The sequence below is a fragment of the Artemia franciscana genome, chromosome 16 (assembly GCF_032884065.1).
Source record: "Artemia franciscana chromosome 16, ASM3288406v1, whole genome shotgun sequence".
In the NCBI taxonomy this organism is placed as follows: domain Eukaryota; kingdom Metazoa; phylum Arthropoda; class Branchiopoda; order Anostraca; family Artemiidae; genus Artemia; species Artemia franciscana.
Genome location: NC_088878.1, coordinates 10622973 through 10638526, shown reverse-complemented (window position 1 = coordinate 10638526; position 15554 = coordinate 10622973). Strand labels below are relative to the sequence as shown.

General features: G+C 34.1%; 1 protein-coding gene across 2 annotated transcripts in view; it reads right to left on the bottom strand.

Annotated features, from left to right (window-relative positions):
* The window catches only part of LOC136037060 (DISP complex protein LRCH3-like), a 120132-nt gene that overhangs the window by 35535 nt on the left and 69043 nt on the right, over positions 1-15554 (bottom strand). For both annotated transcript variants that reach the window (XM_065719495.1, XM_065719496.1), the window contains exons 10-12: positions 14708-14789; positions 8269-8748; positions 609-746 (exon numbers count right to left, since the gene is read on the bottom strand). In XM_065719495.1, coding sequence (XP_065575567.1) covers positions 609-746; positions 8269-8748; positions 14708-14789 — 700 coding nt within the window. The remainder of the gene's footprint in view (positions 1-608; positions 747-8268; positions 8749-14707; positions 14790-15554) is intronic.

The window sequence follows — 15554 nt, the reverse complement described above, 5'->3', positions numbered from 1 at the left end:
ACACAATCCCCCAGAGCCCGGGGGAAAGTGTTTTATGTCACACCCCGAAGGCGTATAAGGTTTTATGTAAGGGGTGGTCATATAATCTTTGAGGATGACTCATTTGATTGAAAATCGAAAGTTCTAGCAGCCTTTTTGTGAGTCAAAAGTTAGCCCATCCCCACTTTCCCAAAGGGTATACTGTCAAAATTTAGAGATAGCAAATTATATTGAAAATTTATTCGTATTTATCGACTTATATTCAATACGAATTGTATTGTAATCGGATTACATTACAAATATGTTCTTTTGTACTTATTATAACATTGAAAATTAACATAGAAATTAAGGTAAAGTTAAAGTTTGAATTGATGAGCTTTCAACAACTAATATCATCATCTATCAAATATTTAGTCAAAACAAAAAATTAAGTCAAATTACTATTGAGAAAGAATAATCACTAAAACATAAAATATTTTTTATAACCTTTCATCTCCACCCTAGCATTTGAAGTAACGAAAAGAATTTACGATTATACTGTAGGAAGTCACTAATTAAATCAATAAAACAAAATTTTACAATTTTCCCTAACTGGATTGTTTGCTATAACCAATCGGCAAAATGCTTACCACAGCAGGAGAAGGGACATGAATACTACTGACGCTTCGGGGTCGAACCGAATTGGCCAAATGGCACAAAACTACACCATCACTCAACGCTGAGCCTAAATCTTCAGGCAGGGAGACCTTCAGTCGAGTTTCAATGCACTACAAAGCAAAATAGAATAAATTAGAAGTACTTATGCAAATGACAGCTAAGACAAAAATTGATTTAAACGCAGAAGATTGCCAGATATTTATTTTAGAAGTTATACGGGAGATGGGACAAGAAGAAGAAACCAAAGATGTCTCTTAGGGTGGATTAGATTGGACAAAAGCACATTTTTGCACAGAATTTAAGTTGGATCAACTATTGCTCCTTCAAAGCATACCCCTGAATCTTCCTAAAGAATCCTATCTTCAATTAAATGGAAAACTGCTTTCATAAATTCAATTTCGGAAAAAAATTTAGGTAGCTTAATTTAAATTTATATTATATATCTATGTTTCGTTTAAGTCTATTCTACATTCAAAGTCCAGATAAACAGACTTGAAAGTATACTCTATATCTATTCTTTGCTTAAGTACCAATGCTCTATAAAAGGAATAAAATAAATTTGAAATAATTATAACAATGACAACCAAACAAAAAATCCAACCCAGCTTTTGGGTTTACTAGATATTTTTATGGGGGAGGGGAAAGGAAGAAGAAGCCAAAGATGCTTCTTAGGGTGGACAATACTGGGCAAAAAGCACATTTTTTCACAAAACTTAAAGAATATTTTCCTGTTAGGCACACTTTCAGATGCATATTAGCTTTCACGGGGAACTGACCAACTACCCCAAACAGCATCTCTGAAGCTTTCTACAGGGACCTATATTCAGTTATACGGCTTATTTTTCTAGACTTAAGCATCCAACTTTATGGCTTTAATAAATACAATTTTGGAGAAGCGTTTAAAATCATTTGATAGCTTAACTTGAATTTAAGTTACAAATCAATGCTCTTAATACAACGCAAAGCGTTAATCAAATATTCTGCAAAAACTTCCATACTCACTTCGATTTTACTCATTTAGTTGATATCCTTAAGCTTCGATATTTATATGTAGGTAACTTCGAAGACCACACTGCTTTTCCATGACGAAAGTAAAACAGTTCAAAATAGGGATGAAAACCTTTTTATTGACAGTGAATAGATATAAAATTATTTAACTGAATATTTCGAACACATATAAGTGCTCATCATCAGCAGTAAAACTCTGCTGATGATGAACACTTATATGTGCTCGAAATATCCAGTTAAATAATTTTATATCTATTCACTGTCAATAAAAAGGTTTCATTTATTTTGAACTGTTTTACTTTCGATATTTATATCGAATAAATATCGATAAATATCTTTCGAATATCGAAATATTCGAATATTCGAATATCGAAATATTTATCGAATATCGAATCCTCTAGCAAAATCCTCTAGTTAGAGGATTTTGCACTGACTTTTTGGTTTCCGTTAGCGTCGGTATTTAAGGATTTTTTAAGTAATTAATTACAAACATAACACTCAAAACAACTCCCATACGAGCATCTTAAATAAAACACAGTTTTGACAAACAGGGGGTTGTTTATCACAAGGTGAGTATTGATAAATAGAGGTTAGAAACAAAAACACTGTAAGAATAAAATTTTATTAATGAGTTAGACTTTCACCAGAGTGTTTTAGAATTAAGTGTTTAATTAATATTGCTAATAATAATAACAATAGTAATAATAATTTATTTGTTGCCTCTATACATACAAAAGATGTACACGGAGGAGTATGAAAAAAAAAACTGAAAAATATAAAAATTACACTTCTAATGAAAATAAGAAGATCATAATTTTTTTTTGCACGTAACTCAAAAAACCACTCACAAAATATGACCCATAAACATAACGCATGAATATCAATTTTATTACAGAAATGACGACAAAACTGTTTTTCCATTAAATGAGACAATTAAGGGGAAAATTTATTCAATTTTTTCTAAATCGTCTAAGAAATTGGTCGTATTGTTGATCCCTATTAACGGTAAAATCAAATATTCCGAATTTTCGTATAATATACCTATTTTTGAACCATACTGGAATTCCAAGACAATAAGTTGGAATTTCAATTAATTAAGAGTTTTAGAAGTTACTAATTACAATTTTCCCACTAGACGTTCAAAATGACTGCCCATAAACAAAAACAAAGTGTGTCAGCAGTTGGCATGCAATTTCCAGCAGTGTTTGAATCAACTCCCAAGCTTGTTGATTATACAGTCAAGGGTCATAAAACAATATCAACCAAATGATACATAGTTAAAAATAAACATAAACTTATTTTTTTTAAAACACAGCTTTCCCATGGGAAGTATTGAGTGAACTTAAAACAAAAACGAACATAAAATAGCTTATTATATGTCGAAACAAACAGAGATTACAATGAACAATGGATTCAAATTAAAACGAGCAGAAACTAATAACTGTGACGTTACTAAAAATCCCCCTCCCAATCAAACACCGAATAGGCCTTTTTTTACAACTTACTTTTAGAAAGTTTTGCTATTGCTTATTATAAAAAGGAAAGAAAATAAAAAAAAGTCAAAATACTAACAAAACGTGTCAAACTTCACCAAACAAAATAATTAAACAATTAAAAACCATTAAGTTGCAATCAATTCAGTTTCTCTAATTTAATAGTACCATCGGCAATACCAATTTATAGGGACGTTATTTTTGTTGAATTTTTTGAATAGATAGATAGATAGATAGATAGGTGTATTTCAAAAACCCGTGGGCCATATACACACAAAAATATAAATAAATAACAAACACGCAAGGAAATTAACAACAGTGCGAACACGCACAAAAAAACAGAATTCAACGCAAAAAGTACCTAATCTAACTACAAAAGAAATTAATCATATAAAACATTTTCTTCTTATTAAAGATTTATCTGTATATACTCCCACTCGAAATATTGTGGTTGGGTTACTATTTTGTAGAATACCCGGAAGCATCAAATTAATCCCATGCAAATAAACTTCCCGTAAATCCAAGAGCACTGGGCATTTCTGGAGAAAATGATCCAAGTCTTCATCATCATCTTTACAAAGGGGACAAACATACCGTCTATCAGGACCAACTATCATTTTATTTTTGTCGAACGTTTTTTTGCCTGTTCTGGATTGGAAGACAATTTGCCCTAAGCTGAATCCAACGACGTAGAATCATAGCCGGTAAATTAAATTTAAAATAGACTTCCTCCCCAAAACTAGGTTTTGCCTGATTATAATGTTGTAGGGTTGTTGAATCAAAAACCAGCCCATGCCAATGCTGAATTTCCTGACTCTCTAATATAAATCGTACCTGGCTTTCTAAATTTGTTGGTACATCACGAGAGCAAAGACCATTATTCCATAAATAAGGCATTCCTACTTTTTCTAGTAATGATTTAATTTGGGATGGCCACGAGGTTTTTAAAACAACATTTCAACATCTCTTCATATGCCACTCTTACTAGTCTATCTTCATTACTCTTAGTTAACTTCAACCAGAATCTAAGCATTAAAATATACCTACGTAGCTTTAAAGAAAACAGGCCCATATCACCTTTCAGAATCTGTGAATGAGTTGTCTGATGTAGACCAAACACTCTTTTATAATACTGGAGCTGAAGGGACTCCAGTTGCTGCACCGTTTCTCCACCCCATATCTCTGCTCCATATTTTATCACGGGTAAAATTTTGTGTTAAATATTCTTTTATGCATTTTTAGGTTTTCGATCCCCGTTATCGTCGGGTTTCTAAATATAGCTGACGTGGCCACCCTACCTCTCTTAATTATTTCATCAACATGACTCCTTAGGCTTCCATTTTCCGATAAGATAAAGCCTAAATATTTTATTCTTTTACTTATAAATAGTTCCTTATTATTAAATTTAAATGTACGTTTTTCATCGTCCCCAACCTTCCTTTTTTTAAAATAACAACTTCGCTCTTTTCAGTATTAAGCCTTAACTTTTTTATATGTAAATATTCTTCTATGAGATTCAAAAGAGTCTGTATATCTTGCGGTCTATTAGCCACCAAAGCAATATCATCTGTAAATAATAAGAGAGATAGTTTTTGAGTCCCTAGGCTAACTTTCGGAGCCCATCTATTCTCTAGAAAATTAACAACATCATTAATAAAAATATTAAACAACTTAGGTGAAAGGGTGCTGCCCTGTTTTACTCCCCGCTTAAGATCAAAAAGCTTCGAAAACCTATTACCAACTTGAATGATTCCACTCACACAAGTATACATGCTCACTATCAATCTAACAAATGAATAACTATTGGGGAAGGCCAATATTTAGCATGGCATCCTTCAATAACTCTCTGTCGACACTATCAAAAGCCTTATGGAGATCCAGAAATCCCACATAAAGACAAGTTTTACCCTTTCCATATTTATCTATTAATGTCTTTAAAATAAACACACTATCTGTTGTCCCATACCCTGTCCTGAAACCTCCTTGTTCCTCATGTATTAAATTATTTTATTCAACCAATTGGAAAGCCTGGTATCTAATATTTTCTCCAAAACCTTACTTAAAGCAGGGACAAGTGCTATTAAACGATAATTTTCATGAGCCTTCGGGTTTCCTCTCTTAAAAAGTGGTATAAACAATGATGTCTTCCAAGCGCTTGGCCATTGCCCTGACCTTAACACCTTATTACAGAGAAGAACAATTATCGGCATCAAAATGGAAAGCAAATTCTTAAATAACAATATTGGTATACCATCAACACCCGCAGCAGTACCACCTTTTAAATTCTTAAATAAAGACTTAATCTCTTGGCCATTCACATCACCCACTAAATCGTAATCATGTTCTCTCATGGGGTAAATAACCATCTCTGGGGTATGCGCTACCTCCTGAAGATCTGCACAAACACCTTCTGAATTATTTAGGTAATCAGGCCATGAATCAGCTTCCGGAACAGCCCGGGTATTAACATTTCCCCTTCCTATCATTCTTTATATAGCCCCAAAACTTTTTAAAATCTTTATTTCTAAAATCATCAGCAATATCCAGTTTCTTCTTATTCTCGTACTCTTTTTTTTCTTTTTATTAAACTTTTATATTCTCTTCTTTTACCTTTATATTTAGCCAATTTTAGACTTTGATCTTACGCGCTATCAAATTCATTCAAACGATTTAATAAATATTTTGCTTCTTCTTTCATTAACTTGCAATCCAAGTCAAAATATCTCTCATTCTTTTTTAATTTTTTAGTCAGGCCACGAGATTCTGCACAACTGCTCATTATTTCATTTAACAGCATAATTACACTATGTGCATCTTTTTCATTGTCTTCTAACGCTTTCAACTTATTTTTTACATGCGAGTCCAAGAGCTCCCTTCTAAATGCCTCAATATCTTTACCTGTTAAATCATTTCTAATTCGTTTTTCTAAACCTATTTTTCTATAATCCGCATTATAGAAATTTCTTACTCGTGAACCGTGGTTCACAAACTGCCCAATCTTCACCTCAAGCATAATAGCTTTATGATCAGATCCAACTAAATCTAATACTCTCATATTTATTGATTCAGGTACAAATTGCGTATTAATTAGCACATAATCTACAACACTTGGAGTTGGACCCGAAAGGCAAGTGAACTCGCCCCTACCCTTATCATTCCCAAACTTACCATTCGCAATCATCAGACCATGTTCCCCACAAAACGCCAGGAGCAGAATATTGGACCTTTAAGATACATTCCTTTTTAAAATCATAAATGGGTTCTTAGCTAAATGAAACGAAATGAGATATTAGCGATAGATAAGCAAAATTGAGATATTTATCTTCTATCCTTCCGTATTTAAAAAGCTTAGTTTAACTCTGTTGGTTCAAATTCCGTTGACTTAAATCGTCATATTTTTGTTTTCAGCTAACCTGAAGCAAAGCAAATGCTAGACTGGGAAGTCAAACAATGCCGACTTTTCACCCATTATTTGTATATTAAATTTTAGGCCATTGAAAAGGATTCAAATCGGACTGGCTCTTTTTTTGGAAATTTAAGCAATTAAAAAGAATGGAACATTTGTATGTGACAACATTTTTACAAGTAAGCTGTCAGTTTCTCTGAGATTAAAACTCACAGAAACATCGAGTGGTAATATTAAAAGGAATATTCAAACATTATATAAGGAGTAACAAACCGAAGTTTATTAAAAATTTATTTAAGTTTATATAGGATTCAAATATTCTTACAAAGGATTCTTATCAAAAATATTCTTAGAAAAAATCTTATAAAGGATTCAAATCGGACTGGATCTTTTTTTTGTAAATTTTAAGCAATTAAAAAGAATGGAATGTGACAACTTTTTACAAGTAAACTGTCAGTTTCTCTGAGATTAAAACTTTCAGAAGCATCGAGTGGTAATATTCAAAGTAATATTCAAAGAGCATATAAGGAGTAACAAAGCGAAGTCTCCCTTCTTTTAACCTGAAGCTCCTTCTGGAGCTCCCTACTATGACACCTTTTAAGGATGAAGTTTCACTCGTTTTACAAAAATAACATAAAACTAAATCGAAATACAAAAATTTTTCAGGATAAATGATATTCGATATGAAAACGTTTTAATCAAATTAACAAAATCTAAATCCCAAAAGTTTTCAGGATAAATAACATTCAATATGAAAACGTTTTAATACCTTACTTTCAAATTTACAAGAAAATCACTTGTTAAAAGAAAACCTTGAATCTAATCTATCTATTTAGTATTCAATTAAGGGCAAATACTAGTCCAGCCCTTTGGTGTTTTCTCCTTTGGGGGGGGGGGGGGGGGCAAGATAGTTGTTCAGTCCTTCATTTATAATAAATTATGTCCATCTTAAATTTAATCTTATATATCCGCTAAATCGTATTCGTTTTAAGTTTTCAATTTGTCTCTTTTTTTTTTTTTTTCCGTAAAAAAAGAACTAAATGTAAAAGGTGGATTTGATCTGGTTGGCCTCTAAAAAACGTGAATGCTATTCAGTAAGAAAATGATTGAGTGAATAACTATTCAATAGGAGTGAACCTGAAAGCTCAACCACGAGTCGAAAATGTAGATACAAAACTCTTCAAAGATTTTTCTTCCGTGCATATTTATGACTATGGCAAAGGTATTCCAAGAAAACTGGTTCCCAAAACGAAGCTGAAATTAGTTCTCACACATCCCCATCAATGCTTGCATCAGACACTAATAAAGAAACCCTAAAATAACAGATATTACAATGAAGAATGGTGTCAAAATTCAAACGAGCTGGAACTACCACAAATAAGTGTAATGCTGCCCATCCTCTTTCTCCCTCAAACACCCCAAAAGGCTAGAGTCGTTCCATGCCCTATCTATATCGTAGAAAGAATAGGTAGGTCTCCTCCCTCCCTTCAGCTTAGTCTGAGAGACCCCTAAAATACAAAAAAAGATCTTTCTGCCGTGTGTATCTAGTACCAAGAGATATGACATGTAGAGAGATATAGTAGTATCGATTTAAAAAATGTATACAGAATTGACTTAAAATAGGTACATCTAGTACTAAAAGAATGATTGGAAAGAGAAAAGAAGAGAGAGGAGAGAAAAGAAGAAAGAGGAGAAAAAGAATGAAGAGAGAAGAAAAACTAGTACCTGACGCAAAGCTGAAATTTGTTCTTGCACGTTTCCATCAATGCTTTTATAAGACACTAATGACACAGGGTTTGGCGGTGGGATGCGACTTCCAGACTTGACAGGGAATCGGTTCGGTGTCGGCAATAACCTATGCACCGGTGGATTTGCAGAAGGTAACGGGGGCTGATTTCCATGTGACAGAGGTCTACTAGATTTCTCTGGATTTCTCAAAGGTACGTCGTTCACGTCCCTTGGGGGCCCCGAAGATGGTTCCAGACGTGTTCTTACTGGGAGCTCTGACGTGGAAAAGGTACTATGCTTCTGTCCTGTGTCTAGAGGGAGATGATTTGTTCCGTTGATTAAGTGAGTTGGTTGCACTCTGGTAACAACATGATGTAGAAAACTTGGGGTTGGTTGAATTTCAGCTGGTGAGTGAGATTCTTTGAGGTTTGGCTTCACATTTCCTGTGGAATTCGGGGTTGGGTTCTGCTCTGGGAACTAGAAATACAGACAGATAAATTATTAAACGATACGAGTTTTCAGAGAGCTACTACATACTTTTGAGTAGGGAGGCATTACAGAATTTAATTAAGTGAAATTTGTTGTTTTGTAGGGTGTTTTTTTTGGGGGGGGGATTTCAATTATAATTTACAAATTTACTGAGAGGTTTCAAGTCCAATAAATTACACAAATACACATTTTAAAGTTGCAAATTACAATTTTTTTTTTATTTTTTCAAAAAATTAAATAAACAGTCAATAGTCTTGGAGCCACACGAAAGAAAATGCAGATATTTATGATTTTAGATGACCAGGAAGAGGAAGAAAGTTTAGCTCTGATATAATTGACCATTTTGAATGCGAAAATCATCATTATTTAGTTCATGAATTGATGAATATCCCCATTTCTTTAATTTTACTAAAGATCTATCTCAACTGACAAAATTTTCCTTGAAACTGATGAGAAAATCTCAAACCCCTCCAAATTTGTCGAGCTCCAAAAACTGAGAACTGGTAACTGAGAACAAACACCAAAAACAAGAAGAACAATAGGGAATTTCTCAACCCAGTGCGAAACAAATTAGAATGAATATTTCGGCCCTATGTCCAAGGGCCGTCCTCAGCAATTCAAAAATATATAAGAAACAACTTACAACAGGATAAAATCAATAAAACTAAAATGAATTTTTTTTTTTTTTAACAATCACAGCATCCTTGCCTCAGCGAAGTTCAACCAGGACTGATAAATAAATTGTGATTAAACGTGGCAATTTATTGAAATGAAAAAGAATGATTTAAAAACACGTTTTAATACCAGCCGTGCTTTTTCGGTTGCTGATCTCATAGGTCTATTCGTGACAGGTTCTGTGTCAATATTTATTGGTTTTTTATAATATTTCGTAAGGTCATTTTTAATTAAACTTTTGTATAGAGCATTTAGTGAATATTCTCCGAAGTCCCTATTTAAGGAATAATGTTTACTAATCTTAAGTCTGATTTCAATTGCTTCTCAAGCTACTTGAAGTTCAATTACTACTCGAACTACTAGAAATATTCATTCTAATTTGTTTTCCACTGTCTTGAGAAATTCCCTATTGTTCTTCTAGTTTTTGGTGTTTGTGATGGAAAGGCAGTGTCGTCTTCGTCACTATTTAGGTAACTGAGAACTGATAACTTTGACCTGTTAGCATGAAATTAGTTTGAACGAATAGGGTTAATGGATCATCAACATTTGCAATAGATAGTTCATTTTGCAGACATGTTAAGTAGAATTTTGATTTACCGAAGACTTCAATTTAAACTTCCGAGGGCATAATTCACGGTGGCTTATTAAGCCTCACACTTTGAGTCGGCGAGGATAAAATAATTTTTATTTGCCTCTCAAGCCTCTCTATTTGAAGTAGAAGTAATATCTATTAATATGACAGAATAAACAAAAATTCAGCACTATATTTTAAAGAAACTAAGTGAAATGTCAGTAGAGTTTTAAAAAAAGACAGAATTGATTTCCTGTGAGAAAAAAAGGTGGAAATTATTCATAGAATTTGCCTGAATTTCAGCATCTTCGAACAAGAAAATTTACAAAGGGGAAAAATGGTTCGAAAATACGGAGATGGAAGTAAGAAAACTTACAATGAAACTTCCAAAACAGGAAGATAAAGGATGAAATTGGGGCAAACCAAAAAGCTGTATCGTGCTACAATTTGACTCAAGGAAAAGAGGTGCTAGTCTAAAAGAGGACATTCCTAGGTGCCTTAACGACATCGTAAGAGGTGCAAAGTTTATGTAGTTTCATATCAAGGATGTTTCTCGTTTATCGTCAAGTCAGAATGTTCGATCAGTTGTGGTTAAGTAACCGTACATGGAAATAAAAAAAATACATCTTAAATTCGGCCACATAGTTCTAAAGGTTCAATTTACCAATAGCTCCTGATTATAACTCTTCGGATTTGTTGGTGCGCAGCAAGTTGAGGCCAGTTCTGGAAGCCATGCTTGCAGAAGCCCATGCAAATGCAAAGCTAAGGGGCATGAGACTTAGCCTGGGGGATTAAAATTATCGTACACAATACAAATTTTAGAAGAGTAAAAGAAATTAATCGGGAGCAGCGGGCATTGGCTTAGTAGAGCAAGGAAGAATTGATCGTTTTCAAAATCTTGATTTGGAGCCGAATAAGCGGCAGGATAATGAAGAGATGGAAAGTACAATTGTGACTTGGGAAAGAAGCTGGGAAGCTGTGACCTGGGAACGTACACAGGATACGATTGCTAGCCTCCATGATGGTGTGAATGAACCTTTGACATTCGATGTTCATACAAATAATAGGAGGAATAGGTGACGGACCAGGTCTTTAGGGTGTCATAAAGATTATTTTTGAGAAATAGTTAAATGATAGTTAGAATATTAACAGAATAGTTAATTTAGTTTAAATTTTCATAATTTTTCCCCAGTTGCTTTAATGTTCTCATTGAAGTAACTCGAATAGCTTCTTTTCCCTACGTTGATCAGTAGCGACAATTGTGTTCATTATTATTGACTTACTTTGACTTAAGTCTCCTGCCGGGCACTGCTCGGCGTAGAGAGTGACGTCTGCCTCCTCCATCCACTTCGGTCCATGGCGAGTATTTGCTCTTCGCCCTGTCTGATGTTTGCCACCGTCAAGAACTCGGACAGGCTATCGGACCAACGTTTCTTCGGTCGGCCGCGAGGTCGCTTCCAACCAACTTTGATAGGGTCGAAGTCATAGATCATCTTTGCGGGCAAATGTGGTTTCTTCGAAGCAGATGCCCGAACCATCGTAAGGTTCGCTCGGCTGCTTGAGTCGAAAACCAAGACTGCTTTGTGAGCTGCAGAAGCTTCTCATTGCTGACTAAGTCGGACCATCGTAGGCCCTCAATCCTCCTCAGGCTCTTTGCATGAAATACGTCTATTTTCTTGAGGGTTGCAGCTGATGCTTTTTTTCTCAGTTTTATCCCTCTTTGTTGTTTATTGTTTGGATAAAAGCGTAAGTAAGATTTATTTGTATTGTGTAGAGTTTATGAACCACCAGAAACAGTAGCTAAAGTAGTAGTGAAGATACGTGAGAACTCTTTTGTGGAGACATATTATTATATCATAAACATATTAATCTTAATCATAAATTTGTGTTTCTAGGTGGCTTTAATGCCCACACCACCAATAAAATAGATAAGTTTTGTTTCCCATTGTTGCATGACCCTGTCTTTTACTGGGAATTCAAAAGCATAAAGTGTTTGAGCCTAATGTAAATCTGGAAGGACTGAAGGTAAGAGTGCCGTGAGGCCGCGGTGTATTCTGAGCCTCTACAAGTGTGAGACCCCAGAATTCTTGTAGGCTAACGAAGAGAGAAAGAAGGAATCTCTTTTCCCAATGAATAATATATAATTGAGTTGATTAGTTAACGTTCAAGTGTTATATTTTTGAGAAATAAATCCAATCCTTTTTTGTTGTACATACGGATATCTCGTCAAAGGAGTTTTTAGTGTGGTTCACAATAATAAGCCAGGACCATGCTAGGAAAGTAAATAAATAGGGATTAGTGCTATTAGGTTTTTGAGGGATGGAAGATTTGGTGGCTTCAAATGGAAGAATTGATGAGGATAAATAGGAAGTGAATTTAATTGTTTTTTGGGTATACCCCCAAGTGTGGTAGATTATATTCGGTTGATTTACGTCTTTGGCACCGTGTGAGAACTTCAAGGATTTGAAAGTCGTGGGTTTAGATCATATGTCAGTTGAGGTATTGTGAGAAATAACAGTATGTAGGAGGTTTATGACTAGAAAATGAGGAATTAAATTAGATAGTAAAGAGGAAAGGTTAGAGGTTTTGCCTTGGTTTGACGTAAAGGGTGTAGAGGATTCCGGTTTTTTGTTTTGAAGAGTATAAAAGAGAAGTTAGGAAGTTATAATGAAATGGTACAAAAGAGAAAATACATAAAGGTATAATAGAACATAGTTTATGTTCAATATTGAGGGAGGTGAGCCTTAAGAGCATGGAAAAGAATAGGAACGAAGAAGAACTAAGTATTTCATTTATTTTCTTAACTGAAAAAGGGAGGTAATTACAGCATTCCTGAATATTAAACAATAGCCGTTACCCAAGAAATATCGGTTGGTACTATACCCTAGATTCTGTAAAAAATGCATAAGTCTGGCGAAGATAAAGAAAGTGGAGCAAGAGAAGGAAATAGTGGAGCAAGAGAAACAGTAAAGCTATTCAGAAATTAGGATAAGAAATCGTTATGGCAAAGAATTAAGGGAGTATTACAGCCCTATTAAGAGGAGTATTACTCAGCAGCATCTTCGAGGCCAGCGTATCAAGAAAGGGAAGAAAGGAAAAGTAGACATCTAGAACATTATAAATATCAACTTCGGAGTCAGATTTATTGTCCCTTGCAAGAAGCGGATTATGGCATGATCGACCCAGTGGATCAAAATGAGGCATGAATTTCCTCAGAAAGGAAGAAAGGAACAACGGCATTTGGTCCAGATGGTATATTAACATCAAAATGAAAACACGGAGGATCATATTTATTTCAGAACGTGTTAATGCCTTTCAATTATTCTAAAGATATGGTTTTGGCCGCATAGTGGGCATTGTCACAAATGGTTTCATTACATAAGAAAGAAATAAGAATAACGATGACGATTATCGAGGGACTTAGCGCAATAGCTTAGCTCAATTACTTTAATGGCCGAAAAGGTGGTTATGTTGGAAAAACGTGTTGATTACATGCTTATGCTAAAATTCTAGTGAATTAATATAGGAAGCCCAGGAAAGATGGGTTGTACGAGGCCTTTGTAGACTTTAAAGGTGCATTTGATAATGAAGATAGAGTACTAATTACGGAGAGTATATTAGAGGTGGGTCTTCCGATTGTTTTTGAAGTTATATTTTATTATACCTTCGTAAGGCAACGTTGCTAGGGATTAGTCCAGGATAATGCAACATAAGAGAGGAGCGAAGTGGGGATGTACCCTATAGTTATTTAGTATTTATTGAAATAATTTGGAAACATTTGCAGGTGAGAATTATTAAGGATACAAATTATTATATTTCAATTATAATCAATGAAATAATTAAGTGACGACTTAATGTCAATAATAAATAATTTAAATAATAAATGTGGCTTGATAGAAGAAAAAAAAACTTTTTAAAATAATCAATAATAGCTTACATAATAAATATGATACTTTAAAAATATAAATAATAACTTATAATAGTAAATAATGAAAATTAAACAATAATTAGGAATTGAAGGAGGAAAAAACTTTTAAAATAGCTCTAAAGTAAATTATCATGACATAATAGAGAATTACAGTTTAGATTATATTCAGAACTAACCGGTAAAAAATCATAGGTCACCTTTTTCACAGTGATAGCCCACTTACCCCTCAGAATCAACAAGTTTAGAAAATGAAACATATTTTACCGAGGTGTACTTTTCCTACGTTTCATAAACGACTCTTCGTTAAATACTAAATACACAAAAAAGAATAAAATAAAACTTGTCACTAGAATCATATCAACAATTTTGTAAAGCTAGTTTTAACATAAAATGTTAATAGTTTAATACTAATAATAGTTTAATTACTGTTTACTGGAGAAATCATACACTAAACTTTAATGTATGATTTCTTCAGTCAACTATTAGTGATACGTCTCTGTAATCACCTAGTTGTCTAAAAAGTAAAAAAAAAGCTTTCGATCAAAATAAATAGACTTAAACTAGTGGCTATGAGGAAAATTGAATCTCCTGCCCCGGAACACTATCTTATTAAGCTCTTTCTTGTCTCAATTACTTGTGCATTAATTTTTGAATAGTTAATTCTTAACAACCTACTGTTTCTTTACCACCATATAATTTACCCTTATTGCTTCCAAAAATTCCACATTAGTAAATGGATTGAAACAATAATTTAGTAAAGAGAACAAACTTACCCCATTAACCGGAGGTGACTCTATGCTTTTCTGCCTTGTATACAGATTCTCCCTTTGTTGTTTCAGTGATTCCTTGTACTGCCTGAAAGAATGAAATATGATTGGCTGCTAAAAAAACCTCTTCCTAGCTAATTTATCTACTATGAGTTGCCTCCCAGTAGCAGCGTAATATTTGTAGGCATGAATATACAATGAGTCGGAGGTTATAGGCTTAACACCGTCTGTGCAGGATTTTGACTCTTGTTGATGACCAAGATGGCCCCAGGGTTGCAATAAGCTTCCATTCAAACTGGAATTCCCTGGAACTTTGTGGTATCCGGTTCTAAGCCGGCTTAAACGCTTCAGTGTAGACTTAGGAAGATGTGTTGGTCCCCGTCCTGCACTGGTATCCGGGACCATCGCTTTCCCTGAGGCCAAAACAATGTCAATGATTTATATAATATGAAAATAAATTGGAACTTGGAATGTTACGACGTTAAAAATAACTATCGTATCAAAGTTTTGACTGACGAATTTAGACGATTCAAACTGGACTTATTAGGAGTTTCAGAAACTCATATTCCATGGGTGGGAAGCTTGGATTAGATGATATAGAATTTATTTACTCAGGCTGGAATGATGGGGTGCATAGGCAGGAAGTAGGGCTCGTCATGAACACGGAAGCTGCTAAGTCTTGTTTAGGCTGGGAGGGTATTACTAATAGCATACTAATCGCTCATTTTATGACTAAAAAGTTCAGGTTATCAGTTATAGAAGTATATATCCCTGTAGTACCGACTGACGGATATGCTAGTGACTCAGATGAGTTTTACTTACAGTTGCAGGAGCAAATAGACAGGGTGTCTAT